General features: G+C 37.8%; 1 protein-coding gene across 6 annotated transcripts in view; it reads left to right on the top strand.

The window, feature by feature from the left end:
• The window catches only part of ARHGAP21 (Rho GTPase activating protein 21), a 74,001-nt gene that overhangs the window by 24,124 nt on the left and 22,066 nt on the right, over window positions 1–27,811 (top strand). For 4 of the 6 annotated variants that reach the window (XR_014943109.1, XR_014943110.1, XM_015853294.3 and 1 more), the window contains exons 4-7: window positions 2,052–2,144; window positions 7,158–7,236; window positions 14,081–14,135; window positions 22,679–24,626. Coding sequence is in view for 3 of the 6 variants with exons in the window: in XM_015853294.3 (XP_015708780.2) it covers window positions 2,052–2,144; window positions 7,158–7,236; window positions 14,081–14,135; window positions 22,679–24,626 (2,175 nt within the window). In the remaining 3 variants the exon portion in view is untranslated. Of the gene's footprint in view, window positions 1–2,051; window positions 2,145–7,157; window positions 7,237–14,080; window positions 14,136–20,691; window positions 21,170–22,678; window positions 24,627–27,811 lie in introns of those variants that run through there. The other 2 variants (XM_015853295.3, XR_014943111.1) reach the window with 2 other exon arrangements.

The raw sequence follows: 27,811 nt of genomic DNA, 5'->3' as shown, positions 1-27,811 counted from the left end.
AGTGTTTGTAAGTGTCATGCAGACTAGTAGTAGGGCACCATCCCTTCCTGATGGGCATTTTGTAAAGAGCTGAGTTAATATCTAACCCAACATCACGTGGTTAAGTGTTATAAATCAAATATGCTATGGGAACTCAATTATTATTATTGTTACTGTTGGGATTCTATCCCTTCAATCAAGTTAAGTGGCAGTACTGGGATGGATAGTTGATCCTATAAAAGGTAATTTTATCTGTTTGCTCTGGTTGGAGCAAACTTTTGTTCATGGCATCAGGGATAAATTATTGTACGAGCTTGTCTAAATTTGCTAAAATGTTCCTGATTCTTAAAGGATGAGACCTGTCATGTGTTTGGTGTCTGTTTAAATCAGCAGATTAAAAATGACAGATATTACTTCTTCTTTATAAGGAGCATTTTGTATGTCTTGTAGCTGTGTCCTGCTAATCACATTTTAAATTATTTGGGGACTGAGCTGCCAGATGGACTTGTTTTATTAATATTTTGGTTTATTTGTATATACATAATACCTTTCTGATCCTATCAGATCAACTTTTCTGATTACTCTCAGCTCATCAGGAGTTATTTTGAGACCATTTACAGCCATTTTGTTGAATTGATTTTGATAAGGTGGCAGGGATAAAAAAATGTTGGCAGTGAGGCTAAAACTTGTCTTTGAAAAATGTGAGGGAGAATGAGAAGGGAAATCTGATTTTGTGCAATTTATTGAGGCTGTTCAGATCGTGAGTTTTCCTTTTATGGAAACTAAGCCAAAACAGCCTGAAGAGGGACGCTTTATTCAGTCAATAATTGAGAAAGAGAATGTGTTGCTTTATGTTAGTAAACGTGACCAGGAGGAATATTTAAGCTGTATTGTCAGTACTTCCAAAAGAAGTGCTGTTTTGTAGCACCATAGGTTGGAAGGAACCTTAGAGACCATTTCCAACCTTCCAACCACCCAGCCACGGCAAGGTTGCCCCCTCTTATCTGTCTGCCCAGGGCCCCGTCCAGCCTGGCCCTTGAAGACTTTCAGGGCTGAGTCAACCATTCATCACTGGAGAAATGAATAAAAAATAAGAAAGGCTTATTTCTTTTTATTGGCAGTGCTAATTTTATGTAATCCCTTTATTCTCTACTGCCCTTCCTACTTTTTTTCTGCAGTTTGCACCACACTCTCTACCTTGTGTCAGGGCTTTCTGGCACATTAGAATGGGACCTACCCAGACTCTGCTTCATTTCAGTCATGTCTTTTCTCCTGCCTGACTCATTGTGTAGCCTCCAAATGGTGATGTTCCCCAACCTGGTGATAGGAACAGGGAAGGACCCAAGATACTTAGAGCCAGCTCTGTCACAGTCAAGTTTTGAAGAATCTTTGAGGTTCCCTGATTGGTTCTATGAACACTTGTGTTCCCTACCATGTAGGACAGAGGTGCCAGGATAGGCTGGTAATACTCTGTGCTGAACTTCATTTGTTCTACAGCATTCTTCTGGCAGGCTAGAGGGAAAGTTTCAAGTTTCTGTAAAAAGCAAAAGGTGTCTGTATTTCTGAAAGCCAAGAAAGAAGGGTACGCTGAGAATGTGGGAAGATAGATGGTTTCTTATTACTGTGGGTCAACTTTAAGGTTCATATTGTGTTATCAGTTCATGTGCAGACATTATAATTTACTTAGAAATAAATGCTGCTTTTTTGAATCTTGGTAAATCTTCAGGAAAACTTTAGACTTAGCCTTGGAACATCTGAAAAATACAGTCTGAGAGTCAGTGTTACAGTTCTTTAGGGACTATAATTTTATGATTCTCACTTCCAGGGGAAGTGAACAAGATTTTATTTCTAAGTTTACTCTACTAAATCTTACTCTAGTTTAATATCTAGATAGGAATCCAGAAGAGGAAAGAATAATGCTGAACAGTGTAGGAATTAACATGATAATGAAATCGCAAAGACATGGTGAAATGAACCTGGAAAAAACTACATTTTTCAGAACACATTCATAAGTTTGTATGCATGCTTTGCCACTCCCAACACCTAAAATAAATATTCTTTTTTCCCCTCAGGAAAACAAAGAAATAGACTGGAGCCTATGGATACCATATTTGTTAAACAAGTTAAAGAAGGTGGACCTGCTTTTGAAGCTGGACTATGCACAGGTACTATTCTTCTGTAACACTGATAGGATGTTTTTATACATGATATAAAAATAAGATTTAAGCTTCTACGTGTAGTTCTGTATTCCGTTAAATCTTCTTTCATTAGGAAGTTTAAAAGCTCTCATCAAAATCTTCATCCAGGGATTTTTGTCATAAAAGCACTACTGTGTACTTCCAAGATGTGCTACATAAAATGTATTAAGTCACAAAAGTCTAAATACTCTTGTTCATTATTTTAAGGCTACAAACAATTATGCAATAAATAAAATGGCATGGTAGGGTCCCATATCTTGTGCTTTATTACCATTGGTAGAGATAAAGCATTCAGGTTTTTGTCCTTCAAATTGCTGTACTTCCAGAACATGAAGTAATAACCCAAGTCTGTCTCTTATTAAATTGTGTTCAGTTGTTTAATCTATAATCTCTGGATCAGGCAGGAGTTTTTTTTCTGAAGACCAGGTACTCTTTAACTCCTTGATTAAATGTTGTAGGAAAAAAGCTGTGCTAAAAGGGAAAGTCTTAAAATGATATAAGCTAAGTAGATGGATTCTGTCACAAACACAGATTTTTATTCTATAAGGAAAAATGTGATTCCTGTGAAAGGTTTATGTAGACAGTGAAGTATCTGTATTTTCTTTTGACAGCAGTTGTGTGCTGGCATTTATTAGAGTAATTTTTGTACATTTCTTCCTAAAGAAATAAAAAATATTTTAGGATGATCTGCAGTTTAAAAACAATTCTAAATGCTGCTTTACAGCATGTGCTATATTTTTCTTTTTTAACTTCTCCTTAAGTGGTTATTGAGGGAAGGGTTATGTTGGCATTATTTTAAAGGTATTATATAAAGAAATGTTTTGGCTTGATAAAATGCAGCATATGTTGAAGTTGTGCAGAGGAGCCATTTTAATTTCTGTTCTGTTCAGTGTTTGCCAAACTGAAAGAGATCAAATCTGTAGATGTATTTATTTATTTATTTTTAGGCATAGAAGGGATTTTAGGAGTCCAAAATGAGGAACAAAAAAATACATTTAAAGATGTGTTTTTAATCTACTGGAATATTCTTTTTGGAAACACTGCTGATAGTCATTACGTCTAATTAGGTCATGCTACTACTCCATATCTATATCTTGAAATATAGCAGGATATTTCAACCTTTGTATTGAAATTAAATTTTAAAGCATTTAGAGAATGAACAGCAGAGAAGGCTGCTTTACTTCTGAGACAGACACTAAACATTTATTTTGTAGAATGAATTGTATTTGCATTTTGGCTTTGTTTTATAGTCATAATAATGGAAAGAAGAAGAAAGAAAAATTTAATATTAGGTAGTCATGTTTTCCATTGTTATTGTAGGGTCTTTTACTTTGTGATACTAGCAGTCCTAACCCAAACTTCATGACCCAGAATCAGAAAGCTGTATTTCAGGAGTTTACTTGGCTGCTACTCAGCAGAAAGCCTGATCATCTCTCATAAATTTAGGGAGTGGTGTATCTTAAACAGGAGACACCTAATTTTCAGTATTTTTGAATGCTCTTGTAAGGTTATCTTGGCTGGAGTTAAACAGATACTTAGGTGTCTAACATCTGACACATTTCATTGAAAAGAATGTATCGTTGTGTTCCAAGCATAAATATTTTAGATAATATTTATTGAAATGAAGACAGCTGAAATATATCCACACTTCCCACGTGTTGGTCTACATGCTGTGATTTATATTAGGCAAGAATATCAAGGACTAAAATGTGTTCAGAAAAGGAGATATTGTAACGTGATTAAATACCTCAATCAAAAGTATTCAGTGGACCACTGAGTTGATAACAGAAATATTATTTACGTAAAAGCCTTCATGCTTTTCTGCCCTGTTTTGCAATATAGTCTCAAGCCTTCCTCTCGACATGAACCTGAAACTGAGCAAAGTTGTGTTCTTCAGAGTTGGCTGTAACTACTTCTTTCAAGTAGCCAGTTATGAAGCGTGTCCCACTTGAAGGTTTTTTGGCAGGTTCATATTGTGGTTCATTTGGTGTGTGCTTTCAGCAGACTCGTTTCAGTGCTGTGTTTCTTTGAAAAATAAAAACTGCACAAAAATAGGTAAGATAACATGGCCTACTTGCAAAGTATCCTAATTGCGTTTTTCTATGGGAATGCTGAGTAAAAGATCTACATCTGTGGGCAAGTTCCAAAACAACCTGGCAATAAGCCAGTTTTAATTTCCAGAGAAGAATCTGATCTATTCTGTGGAAGTCTTGTCATATGACCTGAAAGGACAGAGTTTAGATAACCGTAGCATTTCATTTCTCTGCAACACTGTGGAAGGATTTACTTCAGTGTGATGTCAAGTATTTCAAAACTAACTTAGTTTTAATGAACGTCATTTAGTTTCTCAGCCTAATTACAGGTATAGGGTTTACCATACATCGCATGTGCCTAGCAATCCATGTGACTGATAGTTGTTAACTGTTCACAAAATGGCCTTGGTTGGAAGGGACCTCAAAGCTTATCTAGTTCCAACCCCCCACCGCTGGCAAGGTTGCCAGCTGCTAGCCCAAGCACAAACACTACAGCAGGGTGTCTTCCTATTTAAGTTCTTAACATTCACATTTGCTCAATGTTACCTCACGTTTCTCCCTGTCAAAACAAGGAAGAAAGGGTTTTCATTTTACAGTGAACAAATGAGTCTGCATTTATGACATAGCTATGTTCTGTCTATCCTTGGTTTCCTCAAGTTGTTTGTATGGAGAATGGAGGAAGCCTGAGCACACTGTCTTCCAAACTGGCTGCAGATATGGTGTGCCGCTGTGTTTTCACACAGTGCAGTGTGGTTGTGAACATGTTTTTTCACACGGAGATGCAGTTCTGTTTTGACACTGCTGTCTGCCCTAACAAGTTCCACTTTGTGTTTCCAAACATATGAGCATTCAGTAGCCTTGGACCCTGGAGTACTCTGTACTATAAAGCAGTCTACATTCACGGCCTCTTCTCTCGTGTCATTAGCGATAGGACTAGCAGGAATGGTTTCAAGCTATGGCAGGGGAGATTCAAGCTGGATATTAGTAAATATTACTTCTCAGATAGGGTGGTCAGGCACTGGAATGCACTGCCCAGGGAGGTGGTGGAGTCACCGACCATGGGGGTGTTCAAGGAGTAATTGGATGTTGTGTTGAGGGACATGGTTTAGTGGGAGCTATCGGTAATAGGTGAACTGTTGGACTGGATGATCTTTTAGGTCTTTTCCAACTTGGTGATTCTGTGGTTCTATGATTCAGTAGCTTCCCAGTTTGAAAAAGAAAAGGATCTCCTAGAAGGAGTCCAGTGGAGGGCCACAAAGATGATAAAGGACCTGGAGTATCTCTCTTACATGGAGAGGCTGAGTAACCTGAGCCTGTTCAGCCTGGGGAAAAGAATACAGAGGGGAAATCTAATTAATGTTTATAGATATCTAAATGGAGGTGGGAGGCAAATGGATGTGACCAGAGTTTTCTCAGCAACGTGCAGCGATAGGACAAGGAGCATTGACTTAAAACTTGAACTAGGAAGTTCCATACTAATATGGAGAAAAACTTATTTATGGAATGGGTGACGGAACAGTTTGCCCACAGATGTTGTGGACTCTCCTTCTACAGAGATACTCAGAACCCATCTGGATGCCTACCTGTGTGTGACCTCTTGTAGGGATCCTGCTTTAGCAGGGGGGTTGGACTCTATGACCTCTTAACCCCTGCAATTCTGTGACTAGCAGAGCCATATTCCCTTCATAGCTTGGGAAGTAAGTGAAAGAACTGAAGGAGGTCTTGAGAGTGAAGAAGAGAATGATAACCAGCAAATAAAGTGGCATATGAACTTCTATGAATCAGAAAATTTTGCACCTGTTTAGTTACCTGATGTAATAGTATCAGCTAATTAAAAACAGTTGGCAGATCTGTATGGATTGATACATGTGGAACTTTCTGGAGTCTGTTTAGGGAACCTGCACAGCTCACACATGTTTGGAGCACTACTGCCGCTGAGTCAGGCTGTCTTCAGACTGAGCTGTTTTTCCTTAGTCTTTGATTTGATCACACCTAAAGGATACAAAGGACTTTCCGTTTCCAAGTGGTGTTGGAAAAAGCCATTCTCTTTGGCTAACTTTGCATGGGTCCTTTTTTTCAGTTCTTTTTTCTCCATCAGCCTTCTAAAACTCTCCAGGCCTGTAATCCTTTTTGGGGCTATTTTCTCCTCATTAGTAAATTCAAGATACTTCTGTTCTTCTGATTGGAGATGACATCAATACTGTTTCTGTTGAAGGAATAGAATGGGCTAAAATAGCTCACAAGGCAAAGTTTTTCATGTCTTCTCAGTCATGTATTCGCCGATTATGATGAGACTGAAGTTCTGAATGAGGGAAGTGCAACAAGAGAAATCTGATAAAAGTAATGGTAGTTCTGAAGGCTGATCTGCATGGATAATAAATATCCTTTTGCACTATTGTCCAACAGGCGCTGAAAAGATTATAATGTTTTGGAATCAGCTTGGATTATTTTGATGAAGTAGGAACCTGGAGCACCTTTCGAACTGCTTTTTGTTTTTCTCAGAAGTACAAAATGATAGCATTTGCTGATAATAAAGGAGGAGCATACGGTTATCTCTGGGAGTCTTCTGAATTAATGTTCAGTTTTGTTTGGAATGAAATACCTACTTAAGATCTTCTGAAGAATTAAGCATAATTCAGTATCCAGCATCATGTATCTAAAGCTTTATTTTGAAGACTGAATGCTTAAGTGAGACTGTGATACAGCGTATGCCTGCTTCTTGTTTTCTTTCCATGGTTTTCTGGGTGACTGACAGGGAAGTTTAGAACTGAACTTGTATTATGAAAAGTCTCGAAACTTGGTACCCTGTATGTGTTTACAAGTAATTTTATTACATGTCTTTAATTTTTTTTGTGTTGTTTATTGTGACATACAGAAATGCAAAATGAAAAGAAGGTGAAGGAAGTCTAGACAAAGTTGATTTAAGGTATAATTTTGGTTTTTACAGGTGACAGAATTATAAAAGTCAATGGAGAAAGTGTTATTGGGAAAACATATTCTCAAGTCATTGCTTTAATACAGAACAGGTAAGATCCTACTCTTCTGTTGTTTCATACTTGCTCTTTATTGTAAGCAGGAAATCAATGCTTGTAGTGGTTGTGACTAAGTCAACATATCAATATTATTTTCCATAGTGTACATTCAATATTTGTTTCCCTGTCTTTTCTGAATACTGAAAAGTTTTTAAGAATGGGGTTGCTCTATTGTGCCAGTCTATTTATGCCAGTACTTGTCCCCTGTATGCAGATCACACTGAGTGCTCTAGAGGAATGTTGTATAAAATTGAAATAGACTTATAATGGCTACATAAACACACACATGTTTCTGCTTAAATTAAAATCAGGAACTGTACTTTGTTTTGAGGTCTGATAACTAGATGTCAGCATATCTGGTAAGAGAAAAAATATTATACTAGTGCATACCTGCAAAACATCTGCAGTGCGTCTCAGCTCTCCTTTTTATTGCAATGAGTTACAAACCTTGCACAAAGTTGAGAAATTTCAGTATTTATTGCTCTTGCAACTCACAGGGGCGTGTTATATCATGTCTGAGCGCAAATCCACATACCACTTTCATCTCTAAAATCTGTCTCCACCTTTTTTCTATTGTGATCAGCATGTTTTCCAAATAAATGTTACATACCCCACTCCCTCTTCATGCATTAATACTTATTTATACTTATAGATACAAGTAGGAGAAAGAAGATCCTCGTGTTCCTAATTTAGTATAGAGTTTATTCAAGATTTCACACAGAATGTGCCTGTCTGAGGTTTTTGAGATGGCAGAGCTCTATCTGAAAGCATATGGAAATGTTCATTGTCGTTAGTATTTTCTGTGCAAGAGCTGGGAAGATGGAATCTGTCTTCTTCATAACATTTAAAAAAGAATAGGAGGTAACACAAACCATGAAGCATTTCTTCATTTTGTTTTTGTAAAAACATTAATATTGTGCAGTAGTTTATATCTAAGACACAGGACATAATGTTTACTTTGAATGATGTACCTGTGGGAGACAGATTCTGAATTCTGGATCTGCCTGTGAATAAAGATTTCTTCAGACCCATTAGTGTAAGTAATGAACTGTCCCTTGCCAGAGTGCGTTCTCTGCATACTGGGGAAAAACAAAACACACCTGAACATGGTTATATCAGTGATTATTTACTGCACCTAGAAATGGTACAACGTGCTGCAGAATCTGTCTTCCTGATTTCTACAAGTGCAGAGAAGATAAAGATAGTATTGTTAAATAAGAAATGAGGGTATTTGTTTACCTGAGTTGAGATGTGCATGTACATCGTTAATTTGGCGGCTTTCAAGGAGGAGGTTAATGGATAAGGGAAGAGCAACTTATGTCATCTATCTGGACTTGTGCAAAGCAGGCGATACTGTCCCAGACAGCATCCTTGTCAATTAAATGGAAAGACACAAACCTGACAAATGGATCACTTGGTGGATAAAGAACTGTCTGGATGGTTGCACTGAATGTGTTGCAGTCAACATCTGAATGCTGAGGTGGAGACCAGTGAACAGTGTCCGTTGGCTTATGCTTTGAGACTGTTACAACTTAACCTACTGTGGGATCAAGGACGTGCTCAGCAAGTTTCCAGATGACACCAGGCTGTGTGGTGCAGTTGACTTGCTGGAGGGAAGGGATATCATCCAGAGAGACCTTGACTTACCACGCAATTCAGCAAGGCTAAGTACAAGATCTGAGTAGTGTTGGTGGGTGAAAAAACACAAGCCAGCAATGTGTGTGCTTGCAGCCCAGAAAGCAAGCTGTATCCTGGGTCACGCCAAAAGAAGCATGACAGAAGGTCAAGGGAGGCAATTGTCTCACTCTACTCTGCCCTTATAAGACCCCCATTGCAATACTGCATTTTATTCTTGGGCCCCCAGCATGAGGAATACAAGGACCTGCTGGAGCAAGTCCAGAGGAGGCCATGAGAATGTTTGAAGGGCCAGTACACCTCTCTTGTGAAGAAGAAGTGAGGGAACTAAGGTTGTTCAGCCTGAAGGAGAAAAGGGAGTGGAGATTCTCACTCCTGGCCTTCCAGGACATAAAAAAAGCCTACTGGAAAGCTGGAGAGAGACACATTAACGCAAGGGTTAATGGCTTTAGAATAAAAGAGAGTAGATTTAAATTAGATATTAAGCAGGAAATCTTCACCATGAGGATGGTGAGGCACTGGGACAGGTTGCCCAGAGAAGCTGTGGATGTCACATCCTTGGAAGTGTTCCAGTGGCCAGGTTGGTTTGAGTTTTGGGTAGCCTGCTGTTGTGAGAGGTATCCCTGCCCATGGCAGGTGGATTGAAACTTAAAAGATCTTTAACTTCCCTTCCAAACCAAACTGTTCTTTGATTCTATCATAAGGTCATAGCCAAAGTTCGTGTCTGTTTGTGAAGTTGGTTTTGTTTTTTTTGTTTGGTTGGTTTTTTTTGTTGTTGTTGTTTTGTTTGGTTTTTTTTTTTTTTTTTTTGGTTGTTTGTTGTTTTTTTTTTTTAAACGGAAAATACAACCATTTGGAATTCTTCAACTGAACCTCTTATGATTAACAGATAAATGCCATAAAAATAGCTCAGGCTCCAAAATTAGTCAGGTGCATCTTCCTCGTAGCTTTCAGGCAGTCATGGCTGATTCTGACAGTTTCTTATGTGTCTAAAGAATGAATTTAATGGGCCTCGATTGGTTGATCTTGCGTAAGTTCACTTTTGAATATATTTAAAGTCTTGTTAAAATACCCCATTTCATTGTTACAGCTCTGGTTTGTGTCTTAGCTTACCTCATAGTTTGTGTCTTAGCATCACTTCATAGTTTCTTTAGTTGGCTTTGTGCAGGAGACATCCTGAAGAGCCTTTTGGAAGACTGACTTGTTGGCTGGGATCTCTGTTCACGATTAAAACCAGTTTCATTCATAATCTGTATTGTGTGATGATTTTGCTAGACATTTTAATTGCAGTATTTTTAATTAATGTTTTTAATTACATTCTCAAGTATTGCCAACTGTAAATGCTTGTTCTTTTGTAACTGCATCATCTTCAGAGCACTTTATGTAAGAGTACGATGTACATTATCCTCTGCAACCTCTGAAGAGCTCCCCCCACTTACTATTAAGCCATGAAAATTAGCTTGGGCTTCCTGGTAGATTGCTTTTGCAACTTTATTTCCATATCAGTTCCCTGTATTTCTGGAAAGCAGCTCAATTGTAGATATTTGTTCTCATCAGAGAACTTTGCAGATTTCAGAACTTAGTCAGCTTCTTCATGTACCAGGATGGATAGTGTTAGCACTTCGTTTTTTCTCTATTTTAATACCCATGTTTTGGTTTTGTTTTGGAAACAAATAGCAGTAATTTGGAAATAACTGGCCTTTTGTTTCAGTGCTCCTGCCCACACAGCACTGGTAGATTGGTAACTGAAGAGCTGCTTCTCTCGGAAGTGTTCTAAGGAGATAGAAGTGGCATATTTTTGTGGCTTGCAAGTCATTTCCTTGGGACAGTGCTATTTATGTCATCTAATTCAGCTTCATCTTTAACTAGCCCAAGCAGACCCCTGGTGCACTGGGGAGCTGGGAGGCCCAGACAGCAGACTGTGCTTTAATTCTTCCACAGTGCTATCTTCCAGATGTTTGTTTCAAGTTATCTGATCAAGGTGAACCTACGTTTCCATGTGTCTTATATTAACAGCTGCTGACTATAAAGGTTTTGTAAATGCAGAGGAAATGCAGGTCTTCTTGGAGAAGCCTGTGGTTGTCATTGGCAGGACAAAGATGTGCCTGATGGATACTGTTCACTGAGCAGGGGCTGCGGACCTCAACAATACTGTGTGCTCCATTTTGTTGAGAATTGGGATAGCTGGACTTGATGATCTTGAAGGTCTTTTCCAACTTAAATGATTTTGTGATTCTGTGCTGGATTCATATGAATGTGTTCTGATGTTGAAATGATGGCTTCCTGTAAATTCCAGGGGAATTGATGGATGGACTATAATTCAATCATGTTTTGTATTGTTCATGGAAAAGTTCTATTTTCAAGCTGTGAAGGACATTATCTGTTTTCCTCTGGTTAGAGATGATAAAGTTAAGCATGCACTGATTACTTCCTTGAGATAATGAATGGTGCACCTCAAAAGAGTTTCTAGAAAGAACCACTTCCTTTGAAGATTATTTGGAAGATCACTGTGAAGTTTGGGTTTCCTAGTCTTTGCATTTAATAGTTAGTTTGGTTCATTAAGAATTTATTCTCATCTGCTTACATAATCAGCTTCACGATGTGCAGATTACTAATGTAAACCCCATAAATTATTTATGGTTCTGTTTTAAAAACAAACCAAAAACCACGTTCTGATTGCCAGCTGTTTCTTGGCTGCTACTTTTGTTCTGGTTTCTTTTTGCAAACCCATCTTGAAAATGCTGTTTATTCAGAAATGTACAGCTTAGCTGTTGAATTTGTTGCATTACTGCAAAAGAACATGTGAATAGTTATTGTGATTACAGCCCATCAATAGTGCTTTAGTTTGATTCCTCCAAGATTAAATTTCTCTCAGAAATGGTGTAATGAAAATCATTTGCATGATAGATGTCCCTGAGAATTCATAGTACTGTATCTAATATTTTAGTGTAAGCTGAAGCTTACTTTGTGTCATGGTTTTCATTCGTGTTTTGTTCGTTATGTGTATGCATGTCATAGTACAATAACTGAAAACTGTTGCTCAATATACTTATTTCTGATGCTAGAACTAAAAAACAGTGAGTGTTCTGAAGAATATATAGAGTAGAAAGAGCCAGATTGTCTGCAGAAGATTCTGTGGGCAAACCAGAATGGAATCGTTAAGCAGTTGTTTGAATAATCTATAAAACATTCTTCCTGAATAGAGCCTCTTTATTCTTTCAGATGGCTACCAAAGGAAGTGTTAAACTTTTAATCCTTTTTTAATACATAGATTTTTTTGTACGAGATAACATATTTGTATAAAACAATAGTTCTGTGTTGAAGTGGGGGAATTTCATTTATATAAATAAATGTGAAGATGAGCAGTGCTGTATATCATACCATTAATTTCCAAAGTTTATATTGCAAATAAACATTGATTAATAAGTTCTCTGTTAGGCTTTAAGAATAAAAGTAAGCATGTTCTGTCCACATTTAGGAATGGAACTTGAACACTTCTTGGATACCGTAGCTTTGGGCATTTCCTTCTGTTACTTATTCTTGTGTAAAATTAGTATTATTATTGCAATTTTACAGCTAGAAAATAGTTTAACACCCATATACTTTATGCAAGAGTCTCTCCTGATGGTGCTACTGGCAAAGAATCATTTGTAGTTTTGCTTTTTATGCCATCAGTCAAAATGGGAAATACTTTTGTAAATGCACATGGAAGATACAGGTCAATATTTTCATTTGTCTTAAAATTCAGTATTCCAAAAAACTCCAAAAACATTTTTGGAAGATTTTCTTTTCTTAGCTGTGCATTGATCTAAAAGGGAAAAGTGTAAACCTCTCAATGATGATCTTTGGTTTCAAAGCTAAATTAATTTGTGCTTTTTGGAGAACACTTCTTTCGAGATGAATAATGGATTAAGAGTATTGTGAAACCTAATACCCTGCCTCTGCTATTTTGGAATGCAGCCTTGTGTCTGTGGCCAGTAACAACTGGAAAAGGAACTGCAGATGAAAACATTTTTCATGTGTGAAAGCATAATAAATCTCATATTACATTTTTGAGATGACAACTTTCAGTTCTGCAGGAATAAGAAATAGAGATCTTTTCCAGTGCTATCGTAGGCTGTCTCGTGTGTTCTGAAGTTAGTGGCTGGTCTCTGTGCTGCTGTTGTCTTTTCTCAGCGATGAATTGCACTGCTCAGTACAGACAAGCTCAGTGCTGGTCTGATCTGTCCAGTTTATTTTCTTTTAGTACTTGTGCCTCCTTGTTTTTTGTTTTCTTTCTTTCCATTTTATTTTTTTTTTAGTATCCTTTATTTGTGGGATTTCTGAATGTGAGGTTACTAGATATCACATACAATCTCTTTGCTTTCTGTTTGTTGAGTCTAGTTAAAACAATCTGTACCAATTGGTCCATTACATAGCCCTTCTCTGGACCTGTTCTAGTTCACATTTAGTCAATGTGAACAAAGTGTTAATTAACTCAGATGACATAAAAATGAGTTCAGCTGTTCTTTATCCAGTGTTGTGAGTGTATTCTTTTTTCTTGCTCATGAAAAGACTTTGCTCTGATATGTGCTATGTGTAAATTTTGCTGCTTTGCAGTATTTGACTCTGGATAACCATTAATTAATTTGATGTTCAGGGCCCTGATTTTGCCTGTAGTTATGTATATTGAATGGTACATGTGCTAGGATCTTTATTTCTCTCTTCATCTAAGGTGCTGCTTTTGGTTTCAGCAATTCATACCAACAATCACGGCACTTACAAAACCGTATGCTCTTCACCTGTTTTTCAGATGTCATTTGACTAAGTATGTTTAGGTTGATTCTCTTTGGGTGTGGTGTGAACAGAATGGTACAAGTCGGTGCTTGTCTTACTATTGCTTGACATTTGATGTAATTTCATTAAGATATTTCCCCAGCAAAAGGCAAGTTTTACTTGTTCTCGAAGATGTGTTACCTTATTTTGTCTGAGAAGCTCCAATCAGCTAATGCATATCAGGACTATGAGTAATGAAACAAAACTCATGAAGTGTATCAGCGTAACGTACTGGTTTTAGAGAGAATGCAGATGTACTCTTCAGGCAGATTTCTGTTCTTTTATTTGCTGGGACTCTGAGATATGTTAATGGATCATCTTTGTAATAAGAATTGAAAAGATTTTCCAAAAGTTGATGTGTGATGTTTTTGTTTTTTTCTTGTTTCAGTGACAGCATGTTGGAACTTAGCGTTATGCCAAAAGATGAAGACATCCTTCAATTGGTATGTTTACGAGGATTACTTTCAGATATATGCTGGCTAAAGGAAAATAAAGTTTTGCTTTTGATTTTGAGGTCTTTGAACTCTGATACTAGCAAGTAATTTAAATGTTAACACATTTTTTACAGTCACTTAGAGGTTTTCCTATTTCTTTGCCACCTCTGAAATTTCTCAGGAATCCAGATCTATGAGGAAATGCCTGTTTCAAATGATATTTCTACTATCTTGTTTAAAAGAGAAGATAATCTTAAAATGTTTGTATTTTTATTTGTCTTCAATGTATTTTTTTTTATTTGTCTTCAGTTCCTTATGTGAGAATTTATGAATTGGGTCAGTTCCTGTAACTAGCATTTCTAATTGTAAGGAAACTGAGAATCATTACTGAATTTGAATTAATACATTATCATATGGAGTTTAAATTCGTTTTTATAACTCACTAATTCTTAGTAGATTCATGTTTAAAAACAAACAAACAGTGTGATGAATACCCTGAAGGTGATTGCCAGTTTTTAAAATTGTAACTGGTGCGAATATTTTTTTACACTGGTGAACCTGTGTTTCAAATTTAAAGTGACATCCTGCATATAGGCCAGGTGATTCAGCTCCCATGTAGTGTCTCTGAAGTTCAAAAGAGCTGGAAATGGGTTACTGTATGTAAGTGTGTATTCTGAATAATTGGAGGAACACCCAATATATTGGCATTGAGTTTATTTTATAATTGGAAATAGAGAAAGGGTGATGACAGTAAATGACGTAGATTTCCTGGTTAGCAGTCAGAAAATTGTTTTCTAGTCTACACAGTAGTGGTAAGACTTGATTTTAAATAACTGCTAAGAAGGAGCTGTGGATTTTATTAGCTGTATTTTCCAGCATTAAAGGATGAATAGGCCAACAGGCTAACTCTATTTGAATGGACATAATATTTTGAGGATATTTCATTAAGAAATTAAGTAATTATTACAGGAAACATTGGGGCTGTGGAATGAGTTTTGGTAGTGTGAATAAACTGGGGAGTGGGGAGAGCTTTTACATACTGTTGCTATGTAGGAATATGAAAATAGTGGGAGACAATGTCAAAGGACATTTGCTCAGGTCTAGGTTTGCTGCATCAACAGCCTTCCCTTCATCCCCCAAGTGCGTCACCTGGTCATAAGGCTTGTATGAGTTCCTTCTGATTGCTGTTGGTCTGCTCTTGTTGGGTTGATAGATGATTGTGATGCGACATAAAGGAATTTCTCCTCCTTTTTGCTGTGATGCATTTTTTTGGATAAAAACAGACCTGTCTGGTAGACTGTTTGTTCCACGTATCATCTGCTAGTGGGAAGCTATGAAGAGACAAGATATTTTTTGTATTCTGCAAGACTGACCATTGAGTGTACTCAGACCTATCAGAAACAAAAGGCTACAGGTAGCTGCAGTTTGTTAGATGTCAGCCTTTGATTGCAGAGTTGCAGCACCTGGAAATGCAAATAATATAAATGAATGGCATTATACAACAGAAGTCATTCATCTGTCCTGCGGTTTCTCTCCCTTGTAGAACATCACAGGGAGAAATATAGTAACACTTAAAATAACAGCTAGCATCCTTTTGAGACTTGGCCCGCCTCTGTAACTTCAGTCAAATAGAAAATGCAAGTGGTTCTTATAAGCGTGGCAATTGATTATCTTCTGCCTTCAGATGTTAGGATCTAGCTGTTCTAATGATAAGATTTGGTAAATAACTTGGCTCAAAGCTGAAAAGTTCAAGATGAATGTTAAACTGCAAAGTACAGTGTCCTTATTAGTACAGGACTCAAAACACGCAGCAGAAATTTAATGGCAACGTTATTATCATACTTTTTTAATGTTTTGTTGCTAGGGATTTTTTGACATGTGTCAAATTTCACTAAAATCTTCATATGGTATTATGCAAACTGTTGACATAAATGCAGGTTTTCTGCACTAACAGATAATGTAGGAGCTAAAGGAAGGTTTATCTGCACAATTAGGAGAAAATAGTTCCATTATTTTCGAGAACGATGCTGGCTGTGTGTGTTTGTATTATTTCACAGTCTACTTGGTGTGGTAATGACTGGTTAGGAACATGAGTACAGTTGCTTGCTCTTATAAATGTTAGATAAAGATAAACCTCTAGTTTAGTCCTTGGAAACATTGTCTATGAATTCTATTGAATTTCCTGAGAACAGTGCTACAAATCCATTCATTAGTGGAAGCCGAGGAGTGTTCCAGTCCATGTTTCATTGCCTGCTGTGACATACGTGCACTCCTTACTTAGAGGGGAATAACATGTGAAATTGTGTCATTAGTGAAGTCACTGTCAAAGTCATGTTCATGCATTTGTTGACCTGATCTTGGAAATGGCATCTTGGGGATATTGACTACTTAAATTCTGAAGCAAATGACGCAGATGAGTAGGTGAAAGGACAGATGACAAAGTTTTAGTGCAGATGGACTTCAGTTTTCTTGAGTATTAGACCAACAGATGCCTCATGTCATTAAGTAAAGAAAATATAAACTTTGCTTGACATGCATAATAGCCTCGTGTGTTAATGCAGATTGGGAAGCAACTGGCTGAGTAAGAGAAAATGAGCCAGAGATTACAGTGGACAGCAGGGTCAGTTAGTCAGCAGTGTGCAAGTGAGTAGAGCAAATGACACTTTGGGCTGCATTAGGAGCATCACATCCAGCAGATTTCAGATGAAGGAAGTTGTTGCCTTCCACCAGCTGAAATGCTGAAGAGGCTATTCCTGGAATTCTGTGACTAGTTTGAGGAGAATGAGAAAGAGCTGGAAAAGTGCAGGAAAGAGCTACTGAGGTAGTCAGGCGCCTGCAACGTGCAGCCCATGAAGAGAGGATCAGGAGCTGGGATTTAGCATTGTAAAAAGGTGGCTAAAAGGTGATCTAACAGCAACCCACAGTTATTCAGGGTAGTTACCAAGATCACAGAGATACGGTTTTCTCTGTAATAGCTTAGGAGGTTCAAATTAGACATCAGAAAGGGTAAAATAGTAGCACTTTTTTTCTTTTCTTTTTTTTTTTTTTTTTTGTACTGAAAGGGTACTATAGCACGGGAATCATTGCAGATGGTATCTCCATCTGTGAAAGCTTTTGAGACACAGCTAGACAAAGCAATGGCTGTATTGGAGAGTGTTGGTAGTAGCTCAGTGTTGAGTGGTAGATTAAACAAACAAATGTATTTATATATTAAAAATTTCTCTCATGGCTTCACTTTTTGGCTGGGAAAGTTTCAGAATTTCAGCACAGATGTCTTATTTTACAGCTAAGTTAATCAGATACATTTTTGCAACCTGAGTGAAGAACACAAACTACTAGAGCTGTGCCTATAGTGTTTCAGGCTACTTTGGAATGAAAAAAAAGCTGAAGGAATGAGAAATAAGAGCACTAGAGTTTTAGCCACAATATTCAAGGTTCACATTGGGTCATCCTGTTTGTTTTTACGAATTGTAAATTCTGTTTGTTTATATGAATTTTTAAGGTAAGGTAAGTGTATGTGGGTAACTCAGGTGGATGAGGATGCTGAAAGAGAAGCAAGAAGTAGGAACAAGTGGTTTTTGTAGGCAAAACAAGGGTTGGTTGGAAATACAGGAGTGCACAAATTAGATGGAAATACAAAAACAGCAGGTATGGTAAAAAGGGAGGGAAAACAGGATTGTAGGGGTATTGTTGGAAGCAGATCTGCCTTGTCAAAATGTAATGAGGAGGCAAAAACAGAAAATGATGGTCAAAGGCCATAGTAAGTGGTGGATTGCTCAGTTTTGTAGATTGCAGAGCAAAGTTCCTAATTTCTTCTGAAAGAATAAAATCAATTAGGACTGAAGCTCAGTTATGTAATGTTATTTTTTTGTTTAAAAGCATGGCTTTTTGGACAGTTCCATTTTTTGTAATAAAGCTACAAAATGTGCTTTTTGTATGCATGCTAAACAATGTCAGTTGAGATGCTGGAAAATTATGTAAGTTGTCATGCTGTTCTATACCATGAAAATTTGAAGATGTTATTAATGTGCCTTTTAAACAGTCAGGAGTGAAAACAAAGCGGAGAGAAGGTTTTTTTATCAATCAGGAGTCTATGTGGAAAGTTGAAAATAATACAGTTTATCATTTAGCTTTCCAAAAAGAGATGGCAGGAGAAGGGCTCAGGTAGATCTGCTGGTAGCCTTTACTTTTAAGGAAAAAAAAAGTACATACAGGACAATGGTGCCTGAATTGAGAGCTTAAGAATAGGCAGTGATAACTGTGTGTTGCCAGAAGGTCCACAGTAATGTCAGTCTGTGGTTATCAAACATGTTTTGAACAGCAATCTTTCATCTCTTTCCATTTGTGGTTTTATTGAAGGGAAACTTGTATGTAACCCATTTTGAGCCCAAAAGGAGGAGGAGAAGGTTATAATCGGTGTTTCAAGTTAGATCTGCCTATGTAAAATTTGTAGAGCGTTTTTAAACTTTTTTTTGAGAGAAATGAGGAATCTTGTATGTGTCAGTACCTCAGATTTCAGGTAGACACCACGTTTTGGTGAACCATAATAGTTCATTTTCATAATGTATTTAATCAATTGTTGCTGTTAACAGATTTAATACTTGAAAAACAGAAAAAGAAGTGTTCAAATGATGACACTTTTTAGTCATTCAGAAGCTTTGTGTATGATGCGAAGGTTCTGTAGGGAGATTTGAAATTGTCAAGCCTGTTTCTGGGTCAGCCTTAGTACTGACTGCTGTCAGCAGACTCTGTGCTGGGGGTCTGTGGGCTTTGGGGCCATGCTTTTAAGATACGTTCACGTTGGAATTTACTTGTTTGCTGATTACTCCTTGTTTAAATAAAGAAGAACACAGCATACAAAGTCACTGAATTTTAAGGTGTCAGGCGCATTTTAAGATACCACTCTTCAAAACTTGTATCTTGAACGGGATCTGTCATGTGATTTAAAGCTGTCCACTTGGAAAGTTATTTTTAGTGTAACTACTAATGTTTATAAATGTGTCCATAGACTCAATTGGAAAATAATGAATACCAGCAAATCCATGTGAATTTTGGGGCGTTAATGAAGTGTTGTGTAGAATGCCTTATTTGCTTAAAACAATTTATTTCTCCTATCATAAGGTATAAGTATGTCACCATCATGGTGGAACTTCCAATGAACAGCTGAGTACTCAGCTCCCATAGGAATTAAGGAACATGGCAGGTGTCTGAATTGGCAGGTTCTCACCTGGATTTTATATTTCGTTTGAAGTTGGAAGACTGTTTAGCTTTTACTTTTGATTTGTTTTTAAAAGTCTTTTTAAAGGCTTAGATTTGGTTTATGTTCTAAGGGCTTATTGCTAATTTTTTCTGTTGAAATCACAGATTAAATTCATATTTTCACATATCACTAGAAAAACTAAGATGAGACAGTAATATGTAAACTATGCTTTACATATTGAAGCAAAATATGCTAACTAAGTATTGTATGACTACAAAGAAGTATATTAGTGTGCTTCGCATTTTTACTCAGTTAATAAGTAAAAAACTATCACCTTTTGGTTGAAGCAGTTACTATGTTTTGTAAGGTTGATAATGCATCGTTCAGTGTGGCACTGTTAGAACAGACATCAGTTCTGATACGTGTGGAATACGTGTTCTGACACTTTTGTGGAAGCTGTGCTAGGTCTCTGCTGGACCGTAATCAGGATTATGAAACAGAGCTTCAATATTCCTTTTACAGCGATATCACAGCACTTAATATAATTTATCTTTCTTGGAAGGAGGTTTATGTTTGTTTTAATGATTTCTTTGGAAATGAGTGGAATGAAATTAAAAGGAGGAGAATACTTCTCCTTTTTCAGAATATTTTGCTCATAATAATAGTGTCTTTCAAATATATCTGCAGTCATGAGAACCTGCTCTTTATTGGGAGGGGGCTGGGCAGTGAAAATCTCGTTGGCCTTGTTTTGGTCCCTATATCAGTGTTTGTTTCTGAAGAAGTTTTAATATCTGTGATTGATTTTGTAAGGACCTAGGAACTGATTTTTGTACTCATTGTAGTATTCAGTTATGATCAGATCACAGCAGCTTTGGAATTCAGCCTTTCTGCTGTCAGAGTCAATGAAGCATTGTCTGTCGTGGGTGTGTTTTACAAAAGCATAAAGTCGGTGTATTTTGTCTTGACATAATATGCCTATCCCACGTTTTAAACTTGTATCAGCTCTGTAACGTAGTCATTATTTTCTGATTTGAATGGAGGTTGTTTTTGTTTATCTCGGGTGCCAGTGACCTCCTTACCATCTGTTTGCTTTTTCTTTGGCATCTTCTCCATCTTTTTTTTCTTACAGCCTGTCACAATCTTAAATAATCATTTTATTCAAAGATTTAGAAATATTTATGTCTGCATCTTCCTTCCATCCATTAAATGTGTCACGTGCAGAAGTAATCTGGCTTGATTTCATTTTATTTTTTTTTTTACTACGAGGGGAGGAAAAATAAATCACATGAGCGGAGTGTTTCTGCAGCATCATTCCTCCAATTTCAGACATACGGCATGAAAGCAGCTGCAGTCAGCTGACAGCTTGTGGTTGTGTTGAGATGTATGTGAGGAAGGGGCGTGCTGTTTTAAATGCATAATAAAGCTGTTGTTTCGTCACCAGGAAGCAGGGATGGGAGAAGCCCAGGGGAAATGAGAGACAGTGATGTTGCTGTAGTGGAAGGGAAGTCTTGATTATTAGAAGCAGAGCTCTCTGCAGGCAGCTGTAGGGAAGCACCGAGGCAAAATGGCACAAATGTATTTTGTTTTCTGTAAGGGTAGGAGATAAATGCAAGCAGCGGATAAAATCCTGAGATGGACACGCTCAGAAGGAAGTTATTTTTTATGCTCTACTGCCCTTTACCTCTGTTGGTACCTTCCAGTGAAATCGGTGTACTTGTATTTTTCGCTTGCTGTATCCAACATCAGTATGAAAACATAATTCTGTCTTTACATCTGTAAGCAGCTTTTACTATGTTTTCCTGTTTTCTGCCAGCTGCAGTTTACAAAGGATGTCAGAGCTCTGGTAAGAAGCATACAGTAGCCATTTCTGATTTTCTGTAAGGCATGTTTTTGTTCAGTGATTTGTGAGAAGCAAGAATAGGAAATGGCAAGTTTGTTGGAAATGAGATAGATAGAGCTGAATTCTCTTGATAATGCTAATATCTTAATTTGTGGTTTGTGCCTGTTACTTGGTTGATTTTCTTTCAGCGTGCTTTAATATTTCACTAATGCTTAGTGTAACATTTATTGCACCACTGTTTTAAATGCCTCACCCGTCTCTGTACTTTGCTCTGTATTAATTGTATGGCTGCCCTTAGACTTCTGTAATCTGTAGTATTAAAACAGGACACATTGATATTCTGGATTTGAGCATGTTATGATTTGGAAAGCAAATGCTGTGATATGATACCACACCTAAATGTGTGAAAGCCCTGAGAAATCATTTTAATCTTCAACTGCATTGGCAGGCTCTGCTGTTGGCTCTTTATTTCATTATGTTTAAACTGAACAGAGTCATGCTGAAGTTTTTAAGTAATGGGCTGTCAATTAGAAATGCTGTATGCTTCTCATTAACTTTTTTTTTTGTATGTGTTTTTAATTTCAAAATGGTAAATGTTGCTTTTCAAAAGCAAGGCTACTGAAACATGTTACATTCAGTATAACCATTTTTTTTTTTCAGGAGTCAGGCTCTAAAACATAGAGATGAAAATAAATGCACTAAGGAAATACATTTGAAATTTTAGTTTGTTCTAATACTGTGTGGTTTTCCTAATGTTTGTGTCTCCAAGTTTTAAATGATGCATATTATTTATATTTTTGCAGTAAAATTTCTGTACCATGTACTGGCTGTCTCCCATAAAATATAAGGTTACTTTTAGGGTTTTGGCTCTCAACAAAGATTGTTACTGCTTCAATTTATTCATTTTATGTTGAGGTACTGTAGCTTTTATGAAGAAGACATCTTAGAGAGATGAGTGTGTGTGTGTGTGTGTGTGTGTGTGTGTGTGTGCATATTTTCACATGTACTAAGTGTATTGACTTCTTTTATACATGATACGACTAGAGAATTTTCTAGCGCTAGCTGAATTTATTGTGCAGCATTTTAACCTGTCAGTTGCTGTAAAATTCTGGTCCCCAGCAATATGGAGCTCAAATGGTAAGGATGGTAGTAGATTCGTGATTGAAAGCAAAAAATAAAGGTTGAGAAAAATGATATGTTTTCTGCTTATGGATTGCTGGCAGACCTGACTCAGTAATCTCTGCCTTTGATATCTCCTAGCATTGGTCACCAGTTCAGCTATTGAATTGCTGGGGGAGGGGATGTCTTTAATTATTTTGTTTACCCTGTTTTGTGTTCACTAAGGGGATGGAATGCTATTCTTAATCTTTTTAAACTGATGTTTTGTCTACAATTACATGTACTGTGGATTTCAAACTTGTGTTCCATCTCTTGAAGTTTGTGCAAATGCCATATTTGTGGTCTTCTATGTCTCCTTTACTACTTAATACTCATTGAATCTTCTGTCCACAGGCGTATTCCCAAGATGCCTACCTGAAAGGCAATGAAGCTTACAGCGGTAATGCCCACAACATACCTGAACCACCACCAATATGTTATCCACGCCTGACATCTACCACTTCTGTTGTGGCACAAGCTGGTGATAAGCTATCTTCTGATTTCTCACTGGGGAAACAGCAAGTCAGCAGACCAGTACGGGCATTGACACAGCCAGAGAGGGCTTACAGAATGGAAATACAAGTGCCTCCGTCACCAACAGACATTGCAAAATCAAATACAGCTGTGTGTGTTTGCAATGAAACTGTAAGGACTGTTATTGTGCCTTCTGAGAAGGCTGTAGATTTGCCATCTTGCAGAAATAATCATGCTGGTCCGTCACACAGGACAGAGGAAATTAGATATGGCTTAAAAGATCAAACCACTCTAAAAGCACGAACCACATCACCATCTTCTTCAGTGTCCACTGCCATTGTACTTCCACAGACACCATTAACAAGGCCAGGTGATCCAAATGGAACAGTGATTAAGGCTTCAAATTATGTAGTATGTCCAGAAGGAATCCCAAGCACTAGGCCTTCTGTTCAAGCCACAGACTCTCCCTCTGTCTCTACAAATCATTACAGCTCTCCATCCTCACACCAGCACATAGACTGGAAGAACTATAAAACCTACAAAGAATATGTTGATAACAGACGCATGCACATGTATGGCTCCCGAACGATACAGGAAAGATTAGATAGTTTAAGAGCAGCTTCTCAGAATACAACTGATTATAATCAAGTGGTGCCAAGTCGCACTGCTTCACAGGTACGACGCAGGAGCACCTCTCATGACAGGGTTCCACAGTCTGCACAGATCCGGCAGCGAAGTGTATCCCAGGAGCGACTTGAAGATCCTGTGCTGATGAAAGAGTGGCCACGAAGTGCTTCACAAGATACATTAACGTCGCCTTCAATCAGTGCTAGGAATCACAGAGCACGGTCATGGGATTATCTCAGCAAACAGGGTGAAATGGTAGAAAATTTTCATTCTGAGAATCTGATAGCAGACACAAATGGAGACAGGAGAAAGACTTACAAGTGGACAGGGTTTTCTGAACAAGATGATCGGCGAGGTATTTATGAGAGACCTAGACAGCATGCGTTTCATATGTCCCTTAGAGGTCAGAATTTTCCTATGGCTCCAAGTGGTTATATTTCAGAAAGCAGGAGAGTAGGTAGTAGAGCTTCTCTGCCTGGTTCTCATTTTCAGAAAGTTCCACCAGATATAAGAATGTTGCAGCCTTCTCGAGAGCTGCAAACTCCTGGGGGAATTTCAAAACCTACGGCTGTTTCACAAGAAAGGTCATCTCTCACAGCAGCCAGAAGTTCTAAAAGTAGCTCATTGAAGAACTCCTCCTATGCAGCAAAACCATCGTTTCCCCTTAACCAGAGCTTGGATGCTGTTGCCAGCAAAGACCAAAGAACTGTTAATCACTTGCATCAGAGCGGCCTGCTAAACCAACAGTCAAGGATCCGAGGAGAAGGTGCCCTGGATCACAGAACAGAAACGGGCAAAACCGTACAACCCTCCTCTTTGTCTCCAACTTCTACTAAACTTGTTCAACAAACAAGTGAGAGTTCAGCTACCTCTGATAACACAGGTGTTTCCATCAGAAAAAAGAGTCATGATTTTGAAAGAGAAAATGCCCACGAGCCTGAAATTCTGCAGACAGATGTTCAAGGGAATGACAAAAATGCAGTTGTCATGCGGGACAAATCGCCTTCTGGCCACCAAACTCCCCAGCCTTTGAGGCATCAGTCCTACATCCTTGCGGTCAATGACCAAGAGTCAGCCTCGGACACCACCTGTTGGTTACCTAATGATGCTCGGAGGGAAGTCCACATAAAGCGAATAGAAGAAAGGAAAGCATCAGGTTCCACCCCGCCTGGTGATTCCTTGGCTTCTATTCCATTTATTGGTGAGTTGAACTGTTACAGTATACATTGTGCTTTTCTATGTTAAAGAAGATGGAGAGCAACATGCCAGGTAGCTGACTTCTGTTCTTGAGAATCATGGGGTTGAGGGCTCTTATTTCAAATAATATTAGTGTGGTAAAAGCTGGAAGCAGTTTTCAATAGAGAAAAAAATACTCTTGTTTATAATCCTGGAGTAGTATTAAAAAGTCTACAGTGATTTAATTTTTCTAGAATGTTCCTCAGCCCCCTGGAGAAGTCTCTGTTATGTAACTGTCTGGTGATCACTCCACTTAATGCTCTGATGTTATTTGTGTGGACACCTAGCAGTTACAGTGCCTTTTGAAACATCTTTACAGTATAAAACATAGAATCCAGTAAAAGGAGAATAGGGATGTAATGGCAATCTATGGGGAACAAAATTGATTTTAAGACAACTGAACAGGTAAGGAGAAAGCTTTCTGAAACAGATGAGGCTTTGCAGAAATGAAGGCTGTTTCAGGTGAAGGATAGCAGTAAAATGAGGTGGATGTGCAAGTAAGCAAGCTAATAAGGTTATGAATTAAAAGATTTATGGGGGCAGAGATGCAGAAATTCATCTGTGGGCTGTGATATAAAAAGTGTTAGAATTCTGTAGATCTTGAGTCGTACAGTCTGAGCACTTTTCTTTTTTCTTCCAAATGATCTTTAGCCTATGGAAGGATTTTAAGTAGTAACAAAAAACAATCAGGGAAAAGGTGTAAGATGTGTGAGGATGTGGAATCACCTGCAGAAGAGAGTTTTGGTGACAGTGAGGTTCTGTTCTACTTCAGTTCTGACTGTCTTCTGGCATTTTTGGTTGTGACTGGTTTCATTCTTTGGAGTCCAGGTCTCTGCAGACCATTTTCCACACAAGCTGATTTATATTTGCACTGATATATATTTATTATATTGAGTTTAGTATAACAACTATTTAAAAAATACTGAATTTTGATTGTCAAAGTTATGTAAGCGAAAACCTAATCCATAAAACCATCGAAAAGTACTGAGAGCTGTTAAAGGGAATTAAAGCTTTCTTGCTTTAGCACAGATGTCTTCTAATACACATCTGTGGAATGACTTTTTCCCCATATTTATCTATGCTATCTGCTACTAGATTGAGCAAAATGACGAAATAATTGAAGGAGATTATGAAACAAGATGCAGTATTCCATTCTTCTGACAGAATATTAACCATTAACAAAAATGCTTTCCTTAAGAGCTAGCAGATGGTTTTCATGTATTTTTTCCTTGTTGATTGAGAGGTTTGTAGATCCTTTAAAAAGAAAACATTAGTATTGGATACGTCATTACTTTGGACTCTTCTTGAGACTCCATTTATCTTTCTTCCTGCATTAGCACAGGCCTGTTAGGCGTGTAGCCAGTCTTTGCACATGTTTTCTACAATTTTATGCCTAAAGTCAGTGTTAGATGTTTGATTAAGTTGTGTGTGCTGTTTGCGCTCACTTAAGAGTGCTTGCTGGGAGTTTTCTGACTCTGTATAATCTGAATGTTGTGTAGAAGTCAGATCGATACCTTTTATGATAGGAGAATGTGTTGAAAAGATTTAAATGAAGATGTGCCATGAGTTCTTAGTCGTGTGGCTTACTTCCAGATTTTAGAGGAAATGATGAAAGTTCAAAGGAGCTTTCAACATGGCTGTTGTGCTTCATTCTAGTAGTAGCTGAGCAACTCAGAAGACAAGAAGTTGTAACTCTCCATCACAATCTTTTGGCCTAATACCACATGAAGCTTTGTGGATGTGAATGTGCTGTGCTCCCTTGTCTCTTGATCTGAACCTCCTGGGCTGTACAGAAATGCGAAGTGGTGCTGCTAGAACACCTGTACAGTGCGTCACAGCAGCACACAACACTGCCTTCCTCAGTGGGAAATGCTTGTGCTGGTAGTGGAGCTGTGGGAAACTTCCACTGCAGTTTCAGCACACTCAGGATGGAACAACTCTCCCTGAATAAGGAAGAGCATCAAATGCTGTTAAAGCTGGGTGTCTTAGGAAGATAGAATTAATGTGCCTGATTCTAAACTTGCTTGTTCCGCTATCATTATGCCTAATTACAGTTACACACATAAGCTTAACTGCCTCTTATCAGACAGATGAAACTCTAGATCTACTTTGAAACTCAGTTAAAAGATTTTTTAACTCCTTTGAAGGAAAATTGTTGGGATTTTTTTTCTACTTCTGTCTGGCAGTTTAGAGGATGATACTTTGAATGAAGATAAAAGGTCCCTTCCAACCAAGTCATTCTGTGGTTTACCTTGCTGTTGGCAGCTGCATTAAAAGAAGTGGATATGACTGAATCATAATTTGGTAGGAAACCGAGCCAGGATCATTTTGTTGGCTTCTGCGTCCATGTTTTGTGACCAACCAAGCCCAATAACAGGGTGATTTGCGAGCATCTCTTTCTGTGTACCAAGATTCCTTGCATTGCACACAGAAAGCTGAGCAGACTTTCCATCAAGCTTACTTCTGGCAGCTTCTTGCTGAGATTATGGCGATGTGGTGGAGAACTGCCTTTTGACACTAGTCCATTCAGAAAGTGCTGTAGATTGAGTTGAGTTTTGGGTTTGCTAATGGTAACGAGATACCTGCTGTTCAGAGCAAGGTTTGGAGGTAGATGTAGTAATGTCTTTTGTAAGAGAAGTGGATCTGAAAAAATTAAACAACGTATTGCATGCTGAAATTCTTCAGGCAAGCATGTGTTCTTGGGGAATGAAAAAGTTGCTGGTTTTACAGAAAAACACATCATGGCACTGTGAGCTTCAGTACTTCCAGTGTGCTACTAAATACAGCCTATTGTGTTTAGATTTGAAAGCTGCTGTTTCTATTCCAGGTCCAAAGAAGGGCTCTGTTATTGAAATGTTATCTTATTGTTTCAAGCTATAGCAATTAGTCTAATGATAGGTTATTCCCTTTAACCAGAAACTCGTCTGTTCTCTAGACCAGTAAAAATATCACCATCTCTGACAGTGATTATTTTAGCAGTTACAGTGTTCAATGTATGTTTTTCAGACTTACAGCTTAGATGCAATTTCTCTGATAGGAAACAGATGGTACATTTCTGATCCATAAGGTAATTTTCAATGTGTCAATCACCTTTTGGATGGAAATTGTTACTTAACTTTTTTGTAACTAAAAGAGAAGAAGTTGACACAG

The sequence above is a fragment of the Coturnix japonica genome, chromosome 2 (assembly GCF_054131305.1).
Source record: "Coturnix japonica strain WE chromosome 2, WE-NBRP24, whole genome shotgun sequence".
In the NCBI taxonomy this organism is placed as follows: Eukaryota; Metazoa; Chordata; class Aves; order Galliformes; family Phasianidae; genus Coturnix; species Coturnix japonica.
Note: the sequence above shows the minus strand (reverse complement) of the source record. Positions and strands in the feature narration are given on the sequence as shown.